The sequence below is a fragment of the Monodon monoceros genome, unplaced genomic scaffold (genome assembly GCF_005190385.1).
Source record: "Monodon monoceros isolate NGI ecotype Baffin Bay Population unplaced genomic scaffold, NGI_Narwhal_1 Super_Scaffold_15, whole genome shotgun sequence".
NCBI lineage: Eukaryota > Metazoa > Chordata > Mammalia > Artiodactyla > Monodontidae > Monodon > Monodon monoceros.
In genome coordinates, this window is record NW_021703771.1 from 76,974,287 (window position 1) to 76,994,871 (window position 20,585).

Sequence of the window (20,585 nt, forward strand, 5' to 3'; positions counted from 1 at the left end):
CTCCCTCCCTCCCTCCCTCCCTCCCTCCCTCCCTCCCTCCCTCTCCTTCCTTCCTTCCTTCCTTCCTTCCTATTAGCCTGAAAATGAGTCACTAGCTATTAGGATTCTAGATGGGAAGCTTTACAAATTTATTAGAGACCAGGAAAGTTCATGTCTGTGTATAAGAATCAGTTATGGATGCTAAAATGCGATCTTTCTCCATTTGTCAAGGAGGAAGATTTGTGTTGCGTAGCTCCAGTTGAACATTTAAAAGTTAGCGTTGTGACTTTAAGTCTCCCTCTTATGAGGAACAGTGTCAGGAGTACTAACGGGTTACATTTAAGTTTGCCACTTGATGCCTTTCTCTGGCAGGGCTCTGCTTGGTTTGAAACACCCCATTATAGCTCTAGCTGGGTACCAGAGGCAATCCCAGTGTTTTGGGGCTGTGAGTCAGAGACTCCTATTTATAGCTGAAATAATGTCAATACTAGCTAAATGAGAAGTATTCCTTCATCTCCTAAGAACTTTTGAAGAGCAACAAAGTGACAATTGAAAAAAAAAAAAAAACCCCTAAACTATGTTGAAAGTTTCCTGTCCAAGTGACTCACCACAGCTGGCTTATTTGCTCTGTTCTTGCATAAGCATCAGTGTATAAATAAATCTGATTATGGGGCATAGTATAAACAGAGCGGAAGATAATATTTTCATTAGTAACAGCTATGTTTGGGGCTCAGTTGCTTGTAGCCCTTGGGTGTTTAGAAGCACTTTTCTATTGATGATTTTCCTGCAGAAGATAGCAACTAATTGCGACTCGATTTCTGGATGAAGTTTCTGAAAAGAAAGCCCCTCCACACAGGGGAATATTCAAAATAAGGTCTTTGGTCAATGGTCCTTGATCCTGTTTTCCCTCCTTTTTATTTTAATGGAGAAGGAAAACCCACTAGCCTCTGAGTAGATGAGTATTAGAGTCTCTCTGCAGAGTTACCTTAATTTAAGCTGTAAGTTTGGAATGTCAGTGTCTTTTAAGTCATAAATTAGCTCACTTTCTGCTGAAAAATTTCCTTACTGCTATTGACCAATGAATGGCCTCTGTGCAAGTTATTCTTCTTGAATGTCTAGACTTCTAATCTAGACGTTAGAGGAAGCCTTTGTGTTTTCATCTCTGTACGTGGCCAACTCACTGTTCAGTGCATGTTGTCCTAAGGGGGGTAGCAGTTATTAGAATAAATATTAATTTTATTTAGAACTGCCTGTGTCTGATTTTGCGGCAGAATAAATATTAAAGAATCATGCTTTGGTATTGCCAGTGCTTAAAATAGGTGTTCAAATAAAACGATGTGAATGAATTAATAGTACATTCCTTTCATGAGAGAATTCCAAAGTAAAAAATATTTGTTACGAAGTAAAAGCTACAGTTGGTAACCACTACCCTTTGTGGATAAGGAACCCCAGGTGCGTGGTTTTCACTGTCCAAAGAGGGAAAATACGGTGCTAGAGATCTCAGTGTCTAGACCTTTGAAGGGGGTGAGAAGCTGAGACTGTTCACTGTGGGGAGGGGAAGAAAAGTTTGTATAAACCACACCCTCCTTGAGTCTGGAACTAGTGCTTGTCTAATTTAGCTTAAAAAATGATCCAGAAGAAAAACAAGACTGCAAGAACATGAATTCTTTCCCGGAAGATACTGATTCTCAATTAGCAAAGAAGTATCAGTCCAGAAATCTTCGCTAGTGTGTTTTGCATATACTAGTTCATTGTTTGATGCTAACTGTGGGTTCGATTTAGGACAGTCAGGGTTATTTGGTTTACATTTTTTAAGCATTGATTCCACAGGCTATACGTTGGGTTGAGCAATACTGTTTCTATAATTCTTTCTGATTTGCAGACTTGATGGTTAAAGATGCATTAGAAAAAAAAAAAAAGAATCTTGCTTTGCAGCAGTAGTATTAGCAAACCACACTATGAACACGTATGCCGTATTGGGGAAGGGGTGTTTTGGTCATATGTAACCTCTGACGGGTGGTCATCTGTGTTGCTCACAGGAGCCGAGATCCAAGGAGGGCAGTGACTACTTTGACAGTCGCTCGGATGGGCTGAATGTGGACGTGCAGGGGCCCTCCCAGGCATCTGCATCCCTATGGTCAGGGGGCTCGGCTCAGATCCTGTCCCACAGAAGCGAATCCGCTCACGCGATTGGCAGCGATCCCCTCCAACAGAACATTTACGAGAATTTCATGCGAGAGCTGGAAATGAGCAGGACCAACACGGAGAACCTCGAAACGTCCACAGAGACCGCCGAATCCAGCAGCGATTCGCTCAGCTCTTTGGAGCAACTGGACCTGCTCTTTGAGAAGGAACAGGGGGTGGTGCGCAAAGCCGGGTGGCTCTTCTTCAAACCCCTCGTCACTCTGCAGAAGGAAAGGAAGCTGGAGCTGGTGGCTCGGAGGAAATGGAAACAGTACTGGGTGACACTTAAAGGTAAGTGATCGTCACCACCCAGAGAGCCCCTGGGGTCCTTTCCTCCGCTGTCCTCTTTCCTAGGAAGTGTCAGTGAGTGCGGTGTTGACCTGAGTTCACGTGAAGGCATCTGATCCAGAATCTACCAGCCTGCTTTCCTACAAATACCTTCTCAAACCTGTATAATATGCCTCACTTAACATTCGTATACATTATTCATTCTCATAAGGAATGATTGAATTTAATAACTATTGCTCATTATTTTATAGGTATTTCTGTACCATTCTTTTAATACTTTTCCTGCATCTGGGGGTGGGAGGGGAGCCCCAAATAAGTTACCAAACGTAGTTTAGTTATTTGGAATACAGATCATGAATTTCTGTGCGTGTTCAAAACTCCAAAGAGGTATCCTTCCCAGCTTGTACAACTAAGAATTTCATCTGCATTATTTGATCTGTGTCACCTCGCCTTTATGAACTGAGAGTCTAATTGTCGTCACCAACAAATGCTTTTTTTTCCTTCTTTTTTTGATGCAGAGGAAATAGGAGAAAGCATTTGCTTTGTTAAGACGATAACGTTTTCTCACAAGCATTGCCATTTAAAAAATTATAATCGCCTCGCTCATGGTGGATGGATAGATCATTTGAAGTGATCTAAGGCTCTGAGTCAGCATCATGTTGATTTATACAGATGTGAACACAGAGCAGCCCCACAGCCTCCGGCGTTTCTTCACAGCTGTCCTGTGACTCTTTGTCAGCGGAACCTGGTGTGGTGCGCAAAGTCAAACCTCATTAGCGGCCACCACCCTTCCTTGTCACGGGAGAAGGCAGGAACAGAAATCACGTCTGCACGCAGCGAGTGTGGGAGGCCCGGAGCTGTCTGCGGCGCTCCCCGTATTTAGCAATCGTGAGCCTTGGGGAGCTGGCGTTAATTCATAATTACCCAGAAGCCCCTCTCTGGGCAAGGTGCACCCACGAAGGCATCTCATCTCCTTTCCCTAGCAAACTGGAGGGTTTATACAACCCAAGACCCAGCATCCCACACGGATGCAGTCCTCTTTTCCAACTTCTGCATTTGGATCCTTGCGATACCTTGTGGCTGAGGAGGGCAAAGAGCTTACCCAGCTTGGGTGTACTGGAGAGGCGGGGTTTTCTACTGGATGACGGAAGAGATTTGGAAGGTTGGAATTATGGGTCAAATCCAGCAAGATAACATTTTGAAGGGATAAGTGATGCTTTAAGGTTTAATAACCAAAGAGCTACCCAAGTACAGGATAGGGAGGTATAGCCGCAAAGTATTCCAAGTGAAAAAGATTTGAGGGTTTGATTTGCAGGCCATTCACAGAGGGTTTCCACTGTGATGAGGCTAAAATGAAAGTAAATATGATTTAAAGAGGGCACATGGTTGTTGGCTACATCATTAGAGGTGTCATGTCGTCTGCAGCTCCATCATTCCCCCCTGCCTCTGCCCTGGTCAGAGTTGGCCGTTTCTCTCCTTAGGGGCAGGATATTGCAGGAGACTTGTTCATAAACGAGCCAGTGGGTCTTGTAAAAGTTCCAGCTGAAGAGGGGAGTGTTAAATGTCCCCTCAGGGGAATGAGCGTCTGGAATTGTTTGTGACTCAAAGCCTGAAGCTGCATCCCATTCGTGCGGTATTTAGAATGGGTGCACTGTATTCTAGAATGTGTCATGCATAGGATGTGTCAGTCTTGTAAAAGAGACACTGAATTTATTCTGGTTCATCTGAGGTTGGGATAGGACTAATAAATGGAAGACAAGCTGATTGTGAATTAATGTAAAAAATACAACAGAAAAAAACCAAACAAACCCACTGCCTCTTCCTGAGTTCCCTGCTACTGGAGACATTTGTGCAACGCCAGAGTGTTGGAGGCTTCCTGGGGGAAGTTCAGGCAGAGATCACTGAAGTTTGGGAGAGGGTGTCTCCAGGACCCTGTCCTCCATCCTGGCAGCTTCCCCGGGGAACTTCTGGTTGCCGACTTCGGGGGCAGGGATGGTCCTGACTTGTCTCTGATGATTGCAAGACCCACAGTCCTTCCTGGGCCCTTGCTGGTTAAACACTTGAAGACCCGTGGATAAAGGGTGCTTTGTAGGGGTAAATGTTATAAAGCACACATCCCTTTGTTTCCTTTGCAGCCAAGGAAAGGCATGGGATAGAGATGTTTTTTTCCCAGCATAACCTTTTCCATGTGGTTTTCTACACCTCTTTCCTCTGGGAATTCAATATGTTGAATTCAACTTTCTTGGCTTTGAATCCAAGTTGTAATATTTGGACTTAACTGTTTCATTTAATCATAGTTAAAAACATATATGTGTATATATACACACACACACACGTACATTTAAGCAGAATTTTAAAATTATCCTTGGAGTTTCTATGTAACTAAAGTAGAAACAGTGTTTTTCAGAGACAGCAGCTATCAGCCAACCATCTGGTTGCCCACCTACATCGAATGTATAGGTATGCTAAGGGCGCAAATGTTTTTTAGGGTTCGGAGGATGTAATAAATTTTTAACAAGGGTAATTCTGCTTTCCATCTGTCTTTTCCAATGAGTGGATTTTCGTGTGGTTCACAGGGAACTTCCTGGGCAGAATAGTTGGCAAGGGGGTTAAAGCTGTCCCTCAAAACACACAATACATAACCGAGGTCAGGAGGGGTGTTCATAAAGTAAGTTTAAGAAGCTGGTCATTCTGCCTGTGACAGGGAAGGACGGATGAGTGTGGGTTGAGAAGGTGGATTTGAAGGGAGACCGAGACTAATTTCTCTCCTTTCACTGGTGATATTTCTAGTAATACAGCCTCTCCTGCTTCCAGTGCTGTCCTGATCTGTTTCCTCTTTTTGTTTCCACTGACAACTGCCCAGGCTGACACCAGCTCCTTGGGGGGGGGGGGGGGGGGAGGGGGCGGGGCTGACGGCCACAGCATGGGGGGGGGGGGTGGGCACAGGAGGCTCTGCTGACCTGGGCGCGCAGCGCCTTTACATCAGCCTCATTGCCCCCGCGTCAGAGATGCAGATTAAGTTAAACTCGATGTAACAGACTTACGACTGATTTCCTGTTCCTTAAACTCGATAGCAACAGAATTCTGCAAATTGTTTGACATACTGGTCTGGTTCTAAAGCGAAATGGCCTGTTTTGGTTTCACGCTTCCACGGGAGAGCTGCATGCTGTCACGGTGGGGCGTAGGGGGATGTTAGGGTTGGCACTGTTCTGGCGTCTGCCCAAGATTGCGTTCATTTCCTCTAGATGCTGCGATTCAAACCACCGCCCCTGGGAGCTCAGTGTTAGGGGCGCTGGGAAGTGAACATTAACCCTTTGGAAAGAATTGGGAGTTGGGTGGAGCTGGTGTTGCTCTGTTGTCCTCGGGTCCCATGGTCATGGGATGTCGCACAGGCTTTTCCTGATGGAAAGACTTGGGGATTGTTTCTAAGTCCGTTAGTGGCTGGAAGAAAAGACAGGCTCAGACCTGCTGCAGTAGCTCTGGCCATAAACCTCTTGCTCCTTTCCCTTGTTCTAAGAGGCTCTCACAGCTTCTGTGTTTGGGTGAGTTTTGATTGTGGGAGGAGAGATCGCTCAGTGCTTCTTGAGATCAGAAAGTACCATGGAGGGAGAAAGTGCTGTCCTGAGCTAGGGTCCTGCGTTTTTGATCCTGGCTTCTGTGCTATGCTGGGCTCCATTATATAAACTTGTTTGTCCAAATTAAGATCTGTTTTCAAGGGAAGAAGTGAAACTGGTAAGAGTGAGATAGTTTTCAAAACATGTAAACTTTTATGAATGAAGGCTCATAATGTAGTAGGGTAAAGCAGCCATGAAGTGGACCCCATCCATTTACAGTGCAGGGGAAAGCAGACTACTGCTTCATTAACTGTCAGTGTGAAACGTATTGCGTTGGCCAAAAGGTTCATTTGGGTTTTTCCGTAACACCTTATGGGGAAACCGGAATGAACTTTTCGGCCAGCCCAATATTTTCAAAGCAAGGGATGGTGCCCATATCATGATGGTACCATATCACTTACCAGCACGTGAGAAGTGCTCAGAAATGTTGATTGGTTGAAGGTTTTAAGGGATATTCAACAAGTAAACATACTTGTGAGTATTTTAGAATTTGCTTAAAAATTATGTCCCATGGGCTTCCCTGGTGGCTCAGTGGTTGAGAGTCCGCCTGCCGATGCAGGGGACACGGGTTCGTGCCCCGGTCCGGGAAATTACGTCTCATTAGAAAGCACTCCTATCGAATTATCAAAACAGATTCCTAGTAACTTCTGCCTAGAATATCTTATTAGCTTATTAGGGGAAAGCTATGTACCTGCAAGCATATGTAGCGGCACTTTAGGGTAATGTTTTAAAATACAGGGACATGTAGCTTCATTTTCCTCTCAGTCTAAATTAGCAAGATGGTAGTAATATTTCCTATCACTGTGAGATAAGAGAATATATTAAAATTAAGTTATTCTATGTGGCATTTGGAGAATAAACTGGGTACTTTCTCATAAATGGCAAAGTGCCCCAGGAGAACTCAGTTTCTTGTGACCCCACATTTTAAGTGTAGAAGTTCGCTTAGTTAATGGATACGGGGTTTTATTCCGTCTCCTGCGTTTAGATCTCCTAAGAAGTGTGGTGCTGTGGTTATGAAGGAGGCGCTCTGCAGCCAGGGTGCCTGGGTTCGGATCCTGCTCCACTGCAGTCCAGCTGTGGGACCTGCAAAGTGGTGTAAACTCTCAGGCTTTCCATCTGTAAAATGGGACTAATAACTGCGCCTGCCTTCTAAGGCTGCTTTGGGCACCATATAAGCCAGAGCACGTGAAATACTTAGAAGAATTCCTGACACAGAGTAAGCAACAATAAATGCTTGGTATTGTTATCACCATTATTACCTTTACAAGAAACATCTCATTTTCATCTGGGTTGATGCTAACACAACTAGGCATAATTTAGATACCAAAATTCCTTTTATGATAAATAGTCTCATTCAGTCATTTTCTTTTTTCTTTTCTTTTCTTTTCTTTTCTTTTCTTTCCTTTCCTTTTTCTTTTATTTTCTCATCTTTTTTTTCTGTCTCTCTCTCTCTTTGTTTTCCTCCCTCCTTCCCTTCCCCTTCCTTCCTTCCTTCTGCCTGTCTGTATCCTTTACTTCTCATTCCTTTCCTGGATAGATCCTCGGGACATGTGATAAGGACAGTGCTTCTCTCTTTCACAGGATGCACCCTGCTGTTTTATGAGACCTACGGGAAGAATTCCATGGATCAGAGTAGTGCCCCTCGGTGTGCCCTGTTTGCAGAAGACAGCATAGTGCAGGCCGTCCCAGAACATCCTAAGAAGGAAAATGTCTTCTGCCTCAGCAACTCCTTTGGAGATGTCTACCTTTTCCAGGTACTGCCGAGTTTTCTTTTTTTACTTTTTATTAGTTATCTATTTTATACGTATCAGTGTATCCATGTCAATCCCAATCTCCCAGTTCATTCCCCACCACCACCCCTCCCACCACTTTCCCCCCTTGGTGTCCATATGTTTGTTCTCTACATCTGTGTCTATTTCTGCCTTGCAAACCGGTTCATCTGTACCATTTTCCTAGATTCCACATATATACGTTAATATACGATATCTGTTTCTCTCTTTTTTAAAAAAAAATAAATTTATTTATTTTTGGCTGCATTGGGTCTTCGTTGCCGCACGTGGGCTTTCTCTAGTTGTGGCGAGCGCGGGCTACTCTTCACTGTGGTGCATGGGCTTCTCATTGCGGTGGCTTCTCTTGTTGCAGAGCACGGGCTCTAGGCGCGCGGGCTTTGGTAGTTGTGGCTCACAGGCTCTAGAGCACAGGCTCAGTAGTTGTGGCGCACGGGCTTAGTTGCTCTGCGGCATGTGGGATCTTCTCGGACCAGGGCTCGAACCCGTGTCCCCTGCATTGGTGGGTGGATTTTTAACCACTGCGCCACCAGGGAAGTCCTGTTTTTCTCTTTCTGACTTACTTCACTCTGTATGACAGTCTGTAGATCCAACCATGTCTCTACAAATGACCCAATTTCGTTCCTTTTTAATGGCTGAATAATATTCCACTGTATATATGTACCACACCTTCTTTATCCATTCATCTGTCGATGGGCATTTAAGTTGCTTTCATAACCTGGCTATTGTAAATAGAGCTGCAGTGAACATTGGGGTGCATGTGTCTTTTTGAATTATGGTTTTCTCTGGGTATATGCCCAATAGTGGGATTGCTGGGTCGTATGGTAATTCTGTTTTTAGTTTTCTTAAGGAACCTCCATACTGTTCTCCATAGTGGCTGTATCAATTTACATTCCCACCAGCAGTGCAGGAGGGTTCCCTTTTCTCCACACCCTCTCCAGCATTTGTTGTTTGTAGATTTTCTGATGATGCCCATCTGCTGAGCTTTCTAAATGGAGGGTGGAGGCGATGGCTTGTGTCCTGCTAGGATGAGAAGGACCAGAATTAAGAGGCACAACTTAGCAATTTGAAATAGACTAAAAGCTGTCAGACTTTGGATTAAGGTTTAAGCAAGAAAATTGGCCTCTGCTGACTGCCAGGTGCCGCAGGGTCGCTGGAAATGCAGCCATTCATCCAGCGAGCACTTCTTGGATGCCTGCCCCTGAAATGCCAAGCTGTAGCCCCTGGGCTGCTCTTCAGGATACAAAGAGAGAAAAATTACCGTCCTGTTCTGGACTAGTCCGTGATCTAGTGAGTAGAAGATCCGAAGTTCCCAGAGTGGAAGTTTTTAAGTGAAAACCCAGAGAAAATGGACAGTAGAGGCTTAAGTTCTTCCCAGGAATCCCAGTGGAAGTGAAGAAGCTTTTTAGGAAAACCCTCATTGACAAATACTATAGGGTCTCATTACCCTGTGGAGGTGGTCTTAGGACGTAAGATTCAGGTTATCTACTGTTGTGATTCTTAGAATCTTTCTAGCAAAGGCAGGGTCAGGCTGAGCTGTGGGTCCTGGTGCTCTTGTTGAGTCTGCAATCATCTTGCAACACTTAACTGAACTTCTCTGAGCTTCAAACCCTTCAACCGTAGGATAATAATAGCTTCTAGGATTGTTTTAAGGGTAAACAGTATGATTAGGTGTGTGTTAAGTGCTAAAGAAATTCTAACTATTATGACTGTTGTTATTGTGAATTAACTCCAGAGAAATGGGGGTGAGAGCCAGGAAGTGAAGTGTGCTTCTGAAATGCCTCCGAATCCAAACCCAGTACTGGGTGTAGACACAACGTGAGCTATAGATTCTATGTGGCTGGAAGCTTCATGGAAAACCTCCTAGGTCCTCGATTCAGGTCTCTGATAAACTTGGTCCTGGCTGCCCCCAGGGCCCCTGTAGAACAATATAGTTGTTTTGGGCCCCTTTGATTCTAGATTCTTTGGAATCTAGAATTGTGTGAAGTGTTTTGGGCAATAGGATTTCCCAGCGCTAACCTGGTAAAGGCCCTGGGCCCCTAGCCTTATTGCTGTCCTCCACCTGGCCTGACTGAAAAGAGTTTGATTTTCCTTCTTTTAACAGAAAGGTTTGCTTGAACTTTCTGTGGTGCTTTAAAGCAAAGTAACAAACTGGTGTTCATATGAATTGTAGGAAAGGTAAATACATTGGATTAAATCTGCATGGACTTAGGGGGAGGTATGAAATAAATATTTTATTTTGTGATTCAGGATAAATATCCTTAGTTTTTAAGAAATTTTCCCAGTAGTTCCCATTGTACGATCCCCCAGGTCATTGGAGGATTAACCTCGTGGTGTGAACGTGTGTGGTTATTTCTGGGCATCAGGGGAAACTGAACGTGCGTTTCAGCCTGCTTAGAATCATACATCTTTGCCCATTCTGCTTTGTTCAGACCTTCTTTACTGTTTATAAAATAAAATATTCTTATATGAAAATACTATATGGTCATTGTGTCTGAAGGTACTGAAGGGTAGAAAAAGAAAACAACTATCCATATTCCCAGTATTCACAGACGACTATTTTAATATTATTGTGTCCTCCCCGAAATGTTCTTTTATTGTTATTTTCCATAATTGAGTCCATACCATAGATGAAATTTCATATCCACGCTTCACAATGTAACCATTTAGTCCTAATATTTTCTCATCGTATTAAAATTATGGCGATAAACCGCTTTTTAGAGAGCAGCGTGATGCACGCTGCATGGATATACCCTAGTTTTCTTATTACTCCCCTATTGCTGGTGTACACCTTGATTCTGTCAGTAGCTTGTCTTCCCGTTCTATCTGGGGCCATGTGTCACCCTCGATGTTCTCACAGGCCCTCTGGAGCAAAGGAAGCCTGTGGACCTGTGTTGAGTGTGGTTTTTTTTTGTTTTTTTTTTTTGCGGTACGCGGGCCTCTCACCGTTGTTGCCTCTCTCGTTGTGGAGCCCAGGCTCCGGACGCGCAGGCTCAGCGGCCATGGCTCATGGGCCCGGCCGCTCCGCGGACCGGGGCACGAACCCGTGTCCCCTGCATTGGCAGGCGGACTCTCAACCACTGCGCCACCAGGGAAGCCCTGAGTGTGTGTTTTTAAAATTAAACAGTTTTTATGAAGCGAAGGTACTTTGGGGTTTTACACATTCAAGCCCAGCCTGACACTTTGGAGAACACTTTTGTGGTGAAACAATTCCAAATTGCTTTTTTCCCCGTGTTTAGGCCACCAGCCAGACAGATCTGGAGAACTGGGTCACTGCCATCCACTCGGCCTGCGCATCCCTTTTTGCAAAGAAGCACGGCAAAGAGGACACAGTTCGGCTGCTGAAGAACCAGACCAGAAACCTCGTTCAGAAGATAGATATGGACAGCAAGATGAAGAAGATGGCGGAGTTACAGCTGTCCGTGGTGAGCGACCCAAAGAACCGGAAAGCCATAGAAAACCAGGTACAGGTTACTTACACGTGTTTCCTCCCATTGCTTATGTCACTCAGGGCACACTCAGATGGGGGAACCGGTTCCTACACCTCTGCGGGGAGTAGTTTCTGTGGCTTTTTGGTTCAAGTACTTAATGGCTGCACTTTTGTCATATGAGGGATGTGATGTGCTTTGCAGCCTTTGGTGGCTGTATATGTGCACTGGGACATTTTGTGACCATCTTGTTCCCTCGTGTTGAGTAGCTCCTTGCCTGGATGATTCTCTCATACATTGGCACTTTCGTAACAAAATGTATGTGATAAAACTGTTGGAAGATTAGACACATACGATTCTAATACAGAAGATGGCTGTGAAAGAGTAGCTTGGTGTAATACAGCTATTCCTGTGTCTGTGGATTAGAAAAAAACCACTGATTTTTTGGTTTGTTTTTTCTGTTTATAACAGATAAGATGCTAAGGAAGATGCTTTCTTTGGCCTGTCTCCACATTCACATAATAATTAAACAGCTACTTTATATGCTGTTTGCATTTTAGAGGAGAGGGAGAAGCTTAGTTTCTATTTTCCTTTACTCAGACAGCCTGAGCACTTACACAAGTGTCGGTGAAATTTCTAGCACCCCTCTCTTCATTCAGTTTCCCTGGGAAACACACTGAGGTAGAGATTTGCATGTGAGGAGTTTTATTAGGACCGTTCTCAGGAGTAAGGGAGTGAGGGAGCGTGATTAAGGAGGGACTCGTTGAATTGTGTTGAGCTGAGCCTACAGGGGGCTTGGGAGCTGGGGTGGCCATTCAGAATTGCTTGCTTCCAGTGAGGCACGTCGTGTCGTGCCATGTCTACTGGTCAAAGCAGCTGCCTTCAGAGGAGGCGGGTTCCCATTCTTGCGCCATGAGCAGCTAAGGGAAAGAATGCCTCTGTCTTGAAAGGGAGGTCTGGTGGTGCTCAACAGTATCCACTACAGTCCCTGCAAAATCAGTGTCAGATGATTTGGGAACTTAAAGAGGGATAGGGCGAAGATGGGTTGGCGTGTTCCTGAATTTTTCATACTTTTTACTTTGTAAATTATTATAGAGAGACCAGGTTCTTTAAAAAAAGTTCCATGGCAATACAACAATTTGGACACCCCATCAGAAAAGAATTTTCCCTATAGCGTTTGACTTAAATCACAAATCAAACAGTACATTATCAATCTTCTATTTGTGTTTGAATATTTAACCTTGCTTGGAATTTTTTTTTCTGCCTGCATATATATGAAGAACTTAGAATGTATAGAAAGAAATTTCTGGCTGTAAATAAGAAACTGATGAAAGGCATGCATTCAAGTGTTATATTTGTGTTACACTTAAGAATTTGGGATTTACCAATTGGCAATAGCAAAATAACCAAGTAATTCCCATCTCTTGCCCCTTCATCAAGTATTTCTAAATGATGGCACAGTTGAGGCAGATCTTCTGCTGATACCTGGATCCATCATTGCCTTCTCCTTTTCTGATATCCTGTGTCATCTTTCTCCCTTCCCAATTCTTCCCTCTCGCTTATTTGTCCATCTTCAGATATCGACATACCTAACAGATGCCTATAGCTTCAAAATATAAAAATAATTATAAAATATGGACCCTGTTTCTAAAAAATATATTATTTAGTTAGAAAGCAGGCCTCATAAACATGAAACTGAAGAATATTCTAGAATGGTATAAGTTAGTACCAACTAGCATAGTCATCAAATGCTATGAGGCATCAGGGGTTGAGCTGTGCTGTGATCTAGAGGAGATGGAGGAGACTTCCTGGAAGAATATGGCCTTAAAAAATTGGTAAGAGGTATGTTGGTATGAAAGCTGATCCAGGCTGGGAGGAGAGTGGGGTGCATGGTAGGACAGTTTGGAGGTATAGTTGACCTTTGAATAGCACAAGGATTAGGGGCTCCAACCCTCCAGTGTATAACTTATAGTTGGCCCTCTGTATTCAGCCAACCACGATCGTGTGGTACTGTAGTATGTAGTATTTACTTTAAAAAAATCTGCATATAAGCGGACCCGTGCAGTTCAAATCCTTACTGTTCAAGGGTCAACTGTTGGAGTAACAGTGGTTGCTTGAGGCTCCTGAGCACGTGGGAGCAGAGGTGTGGGCTAAGAAGTGATGAATAGCTGGTGGTTTGGTGGGACAGGTACTGGTGCGGCTTTCTCAGGGTCTTAAAAATAACCCTGGGATAGGGCTTCCCTGGTGGCGCAGTGGTTGAGAGTCCGCCTGCCGATCCAGGGGACACGGGTTCGTGCCCCGGTCCGGGAAGATCCCACATGCCGCGGAACGGCTGGGCCCGTGAGCCATGGCCGCTGGGCCTGCGCGTCCAGATCCTGTGCTCCGCAATGGGAGAGGCCACAACAGTGAGAGGCCCGCGTACTGCAAAAAAATTAAAAAATAAAAAAAAAAATAACCCTGGGATATAAGGTTTATTATAGGCTCTAGATCTAAGGGAGGAATATAGGTTTTTAAGTTGGGACGAAAATCGTGATGAATGCATTATCTTTGGAAGATTAATCTGGCAGTGGCTTGGCGGTGGTGATGCTGGTGAGGGGCAAATTGAAGTAGGGAAAAGTGTTGGGTGGTGGAAAGGCTCTGATCTGGATGTGCAGTTATGAAGGCCTGGCCCAGAGTAGCACAGCAGAAGTTTAACAATTTATATGGAAAATGTTTTTCAGAGTACCTCATTTTCTCTAATTTTATAGAATATTAAGGATAGTTTCCTATGCTCCTGAATTGAAACAGAATATGCTATTTATTTCAGGAGTGCCAGCTAACAAACTACAAAATAGTGTTTCCGAGGAACTGAAAGGGAAGTTGAAACTGCCAAGGAGAATAGAGGGAGTGGAAGGGTTTGGGGGGTTTTGACAAGGACACAGCTTCTGGAGACAGACACGTCTCTGCCCTTGGCCTGCTTCTGCCCAGAAGCCTCACCCTGTTCATGTCTGAGAAGGGGGCCAGTCTTGAGACAGGTCCCGACCGCGCAGCTTTCTGTCTGGGGCCTGTAGCGATGTGATGCTGTGTCACCTTTACACGACAAATCAAAAAGCTTGAGAAGGAGAAATAGCTTTTCCTGCATTTTCTCTGTACTACGTCTCCCTTGGGGTCCTGAATTTCCAGGATCCGAAAGTCTGTCATCAGAGATGCAATGCATGGATTCAGGTGCCCCAATTAAAAATTTCATATTGATTGTAGTGGGAAAAGGTATGGTTTTAGCTTTTACTGGCTCTCTAAAATTTAAATTCAAAGTCATACTTTAGTCCAGTGGAGGGGATGCCCAGCTTGGAGTTTTCAGGTCCTTGTGTGTTGTCAAATGTTTAGGTCCAGGGAGAGAAAAGGGAAACTGGGCAACACTGAGATGCTCCTGGCCTTTTATTCCACCCCCTCCTTTTTCTTTCTCTCTTTATGGCCACAAGAAGTCCAAGCAAACATTTTTTAAAAATTTAAATTTTCATTAAATGTAACTTTATTTCTTTTTTCATAGTTGGTAAATGCTTAATTTATGATGTCAAAAGTGGTGCTGTTCTCTCTTGGGAGGGGGGAATTACTTTCACATAAATCCCTACACAAATCCAAGGGTCTAGGGTGGTCGGTTGGCCTGAAGAGAAGCTTTTTTTAAATTAAATTTAATTAATTATTTTAATTTTTTGACTGCGTTGGGTTTTTGCTGCTTCGCGCAGGCTTTCTCTAGTTGCAGCGAGCGGAGGCTACTCTTTGTTGCGGTGCGTGGGCTTCTCATTGCGGTGGCTTCTCTTGTTTTGGAGCACGGGCTCTAGGCATGCAGGCTTCAGTAGTTGTGGCACGTGGGCTCAGTAGTTGTGGCTCACGGGCTCTAGAGCGCAGGCTCAGTAGTCGTGGTGCACGGGCTTAGTTGCTTCGCAGCACGTGGGATCTTCCCGGACCAGGGCTCAAACCCGTGCCCCCTGCACTGGCAGGAGGATTCTCAAGCACTGTGCCACCAGGGATGTACCAAGAGAAGCTTTTTTAAAGAAAGGGTAATTATTACTAGTGGCCCATTATGCATTCTTTGACAGAATCATTACATCAGTTATTTTAAGCACACTGTCCTAATACTGCTGTTTTTTCATTTCACTTCTCCCCACCCCCTCCCCCTTGCTCTCACCCCTTCCCCTACTCCCTGCCCCTGCACACATTCACCTTCTCATATTACACTTCTGAATGTCTGGTAAGAAACAATTTGGGTTGATCTTTAGACATTCCACCTGAAAATATTCTCCTTACCATATTGGCAATTGTTAAGGTTGTAATTTATCTATGTTTTCCCAGAAGACTTGCGGTGGGTAACATGAGTTATATTTGCTATACCCACTGTCTTTAACTTTTGCCAGATGGTTGTGAAGAGAGCTGTTTGCTCTTTACTTGCAGACACAGAGGGTATGAAGCATTAAGGGGGGAAACAAGCACATGCTTAGAATTGCTTTTATGAGATGGTTTTGGACTAGAGAATGTTCTGTGACGCTACGAAGGCAAAGGTATTTACCAATCAAGATCAGTAAGAACCTGATCTCCTACATATCCCATAAGTATATAGTTTTCTCCACAGTACTGAGCTGTGCTTTATCCAGTTACCATTTAAAAATCTCAACTTCACTATATTTTATTTTACATAATAGAAAATATTTACGTAGCGCTTTCCCCCGGAGATCCCAAGAAACTCAGATATTCACTTACAGCCTTGTAACAGCTGAAATGACAGTGCATGTTACATCACGTGAGAGGGAAGTCTCTGGAACAGGCTTTCTTGGAAGTGCTGAGGCAGAGGAGTTCCTTGTCAATGCCCTTTCCAGATAAAAAGACACTATCACAGTAGTAACGGCTGAGTTTCATACCGCTGTGTGTAGAGACATGCTTTGCCTAAAAGTGGCCATCGTACGGGCTTGTCCCTGGGCGGCGACTCTGGGACAGGATGATGCAACTTGCATTTGGGCATATCCAACGTGGAGCAGACCGTCCACATGTTGGATTCCTTTTGAAGTCCTGAGGGAGAAAGAGCTGTAAATTAAGTCCAGTTAGTACTTTCCTTTCCTTCCCGTTTGTTATTTTAAACAAGTGAACGAGGACAAAACCTCCCCGCCCTTGGGCGGGTCTTGGCCTCCGGCCAGCCGCCTGCCCTCCCCGTCCCGACTCTCTGGGCCTTTCTCACTTCCCAGGGTTAGTGAGGCTGAGAGGGAGGAGGTGGGGGGCAGGGAGGTGGTATCTTGGGAGGAGCAAACTGGCAGCGGGTGGGTTTGGGACTGGCTGGGTTCTGTGAACCACCGCAGGCTTCAGTTTCAATATTCAAGTTTGAAAATCATAACGAGGAGGGATTGAACTTAGATCATCGGAGACTGTGGTGAAGGGAAAGAAAATGAACAAAGCCTCGAGGAAGATGTGATCTGAGAGGCGTGGGGGAAGCCATTTGGGCAATAAAGCATCGGAGGGTTTTCGAGAAGCGGGTTTGAGGGAGACAAGGCCAGATTACGGAGGAGCTGGGCCAGGACAAGCCTTCCTTCCGCAGGCCGCAGGGACGTGGTGGATGGGCCGAGGGCAGGAGGTTAACAGTCAGTCTAGTTCAGCGAACGTTTACTAAGTGCAGACTCTGGGCCAGGCGAGGGTGCAGACTGGGAATTCGAAGATGCTGTCTTTGCCCTCAGGGTGCTCGCAGTCTAGCAGAGTGACAGACAGCTGAGCATATAATTTCAACATAATAGAATGAATTCAGAGCAGATGATATTCCAGAGTGTTGTGGAAGACACGCGTGAAGTTTAGCCTCCTGTGTAGTCATGGAGGACTTCCTGGAGGAGGGATGCCTGCATTGCTTCTTAAAGAATGAGGAGTTAATCAGGAGAGGAATGGAGAAGGAAATTCCAGGCCAAGGGTCAGCACGAGCCAAGGCAGAGCACTCTGAAATGCTGCGGTCACCCTGGCAGTTTGAATTTTCAGCACACGGTATGCAAGTGCTGAGAGATGAGGGGTGTAAGCAGGACTGTCTTCTCTCTTCCCTGTAAGGCTGCAGAGGCTGCCGGTTTTGCCCTTCCTCAGATGCCTCTTCTGCACAAGGTCAGAGAGGTTTGCATCTAAAAAGCAAATCTGACCGTGGGATTGCCAGGATTAAAAATTCCCCAGTGGACCCCATTGCTTACAAGATAAAGTCCCTGACAACCTCTCCCCACCTCGACCTTTAGCTACAACACCAAACTTCCTGTAGGTTCCACTTCTCTCTTTGGGTTTTCCCTCAGGCAGAGAGGACCCACGTAGACCACACATGCAAACTGCCCTATCCCACCTGCCCCTGTCATCAGGCTCACCCCTGCTTGTCTGTGATGAAGGATTTAGCTCCTCCAAGGAGCTGCCCTTGACCCCCTTTCCCACCTCGCCATCAGGCACCTCTTTATATTCCCATAATTCTCAGGGTCTCTCTTTATCTCACGCATTGTTGTGTAGTTATCCCTTTGTGTATAAGGTTGCTCCTAGTATGAAATAAGAGCTCCCAAAGGGTGGGTAACTTTCTCCCCGTCTGTTTCTCTGGTACTTGGTTCCACGTAGTGAGTGGACACATCTGTCTCCTTTCCTCTTCCCTGGGCTGGTCCCCACCCCAGCCCCTCACCAGCTCCTGGCTACTTTCCTTCAGGCTTCACTCCTTCATTTCCCAAGGAACATCCTCTCTTCTTCTCTCCGTCCTCATGGTTTCTGAGTCTACTTCTCAAGGCTCCTATCTCAGGCCAGGATCCTGTATGATTCTGCAGTAGCTCCGTGCGGACAACTTGTCTGTGTCACCCACCTGATGGATGAGTGGTTAGACGCTGGGAGAGGTGAGGGAAATGGTCCAATGTCACACAGCTGTCAGGTGGCAGAGCTTAAACACGAATCTGTGCTCCTAACCCAATCAAGCCTCTCAGTAAGACTTCAGTGAATCAGACTGTGCTTCACTTGCTAAGGGACCATGTGATGAATGGTTTTGTGTAAAGTAGAAATTAATCCTTAATTTACTTCTTTTCATAACTTGGGTTTTTCAGCTTGATTTGATGGGAAATGTATTTATTATGAATGCACTCGGTGAGTGGATTTTCTAGCATGTGAATTATATCTCAAAGGGAAGAACGAAACAAAACTGATTTTCTAAACCTGTGGCTGGTTATTCTAACTACCGGCGAGCTTCAGTGTCTCCTGTGTCACTAGCTGGGTTCTTCTGCGGAGGTGGGTTTTAGTGCTTGGAAAATATTGCATGGGAGTTTTTCAACTTACTCTGCCAGAAAGGAAAAAGGAATTATCTCTTAGGACCAACCTAGAAATGGACAAATGGCCAAATACTGTGATCGAATGACTAAACGGCAGAAAATAGTTTTCTAGGAGTTTTGGGTGTGGTAGGAATGTACTTGTCATCTTTTTTATGTATCACTTATTCATCTGTTATTTTTAGCATGAACCTTCATCTCCTTCCCCTCCCACTTTCCAGAGCAGACCGTAGCCTTTCTGAGCTCATTAAATAAATATAGCTATATTAGCAATAAAGAGGAAACTTTTGCATTGCATTTGTGTCAGTGCTTAAAAATGGGAGTTTTCCTCCTTAATTTTTTGTTGATAATTTTTCTTTTACAAATGAAAGATAATGAAAACTTCCTTTGCGTGACTTGTCTTCATTCATGTTATTTTTGTGTTTTGTGCACAGGTATTAAAGAAATGAAAGCTCAAGCCCCATAGAAGTTGAGTTTTGATTTTCATGTCCTGATGAAATAAATGTCTGGGGCAATTATCAGTACTTGTGGAATGTAGGAAAAAGGGGGGTTAAAGGAATTGATCTGGGGCATTTTCATTTTTGATCATATTAGGAAAAAATCTCCAGAAATTCCCTGATAAGTGTGAGGTTGGATAATATTGCTATTTTGGTGAGGACGGTTGAAATTTACTGCGGTGGTATGTATCATAGATACAAAACTGTCTTCTATTTCTCCCTTTCATTTAAGAAAAATGTATCCTTATCTCATCTTTTGAGGGATAAAGGGATAAAAATAAAATGTCTTTCCTTTTAGTTAACATTAAATTGGGGCTGAACTTGAAGATCAAAGCTGGTAGGAAGTTGAGAGGCAAGATTGTTCACCCAAATGAGAGTGTGGATAGTCTTATATCTTCTCTGTAGAACACCTGGGGATTTGTGGGTAGAAATGCAGTTGACAATCAGATGAAGATTTAACTGCAAGTTGCTAAGTAATTACTGGATAGTGCACGATACCCACCTTGTGAGCGAGAGGACCAGGGGCTGCGTTCTAAGTGCTCGACTGAAGCTTGTTTCTGCATGTTGCTCCCATCAGGATCAGCTTTGGGCCTTGGCCAACCTGGAGGGGCCGGCTTATTGTGTGGCCCTGGTGAAGTCACTTTCCTCCCTGGGCCTCAGTATTCTCTGCTGAGAAATGAGGGTGTGGCGACCCTAACTCCCTTGCAAGCTCATTGCCTGTGTCCACAGACTTCCCCAGTATTACAACGTCTGTACTGAGCTCGTGGGTCTGGCCTTTGTACCTCTCTCTTCCCTCTAAGTAACCCAAGCACCTGAATCCACTGGACTTTTTACTTGCATATTCTCCCACATCCTTCTCTACAACTTTGGTGAGTCCGTGGATAGAAAAATCAAATATTTCATTGTTTCTTATCCAACCACAGATCCTCATTTGAACACGCTCTCCGATTCTCTCCGTAAAGGACCATGACCTTAAAAGTAAGATAAATATTGTCTTTAAATATGGACTAGCTGTGTGACTAATGATGGCTAACTCTGCCACAGAGCTCTGTGGGATGAAGGATGTATTAGTCAGGGTTCTCCAGAGAAACAGAACCAACAGGACCTGTGAAAAATATATTTGTAAAGAGATTTATTATAAGGAGTTGGCTCATGTGATTACAGAGCTGGGCAGGCCCCAGGATCTGCAGTGAGTCGGCCAGCTACAGACCCAGGACAGCGGATGGTGTGGTTTGCACCTGAAGAATGGCAGGCTGGAGACCCAGGATGGGCCAGTATTTCAGTTCCAGTCAAAAGGCAGGAAAAAGGCCGATATCCCAGTTTGAAGGACCATCGGGCAAGAGGAATTCTTCCTTGCTTGGGGAGGGTCAGACTTTTTGTTCTCGCCAGGCCTTCAACTTACTGGATGAGGCCCACCCACATGAGGGACAGCAGTCTGCTTTATTCTGTCTACGCATTTAAATGTTAATCCCATCCCAAACACTCATAGAAACAGTCGGATTAGTATTGGACCACACATCTGGGCACCCTG

At 44.7% G+C, this 20,585-nt stretch overlaps 1 protein-coding gene across 2 annotated transcripts in view; it reads left to right on the forward strand.

Annotated features, from left to right (window-relative positions):
- TIAM2 (T cell lymphoma invasion and metastasis 2) overlaps positions 1-20,585 on the forward strand; it is a 111,960-nt gene that overhangs the window by 6,216 nt on the left and 85,159 nt on the right. For both annotated transcript variants that reach the window (XM_029223840.1, XM_029223841.1), the window contains 3 exons: positions 2,019-2,454; positions 7,647-7,819; positions 11,092-11,316. In XM_029223840.1, coding sequence (XP_029079673.1) covers positions 2,019-2,454; positions 7,647-7,819; positions 11,092-11,316 — 834 coding nt within the window. The remainder of the gene's footprint in view (positions 1-2,018; positions 2,455-7,646; positions 7,820-11,091; positions 11,317-20,585) is intronic.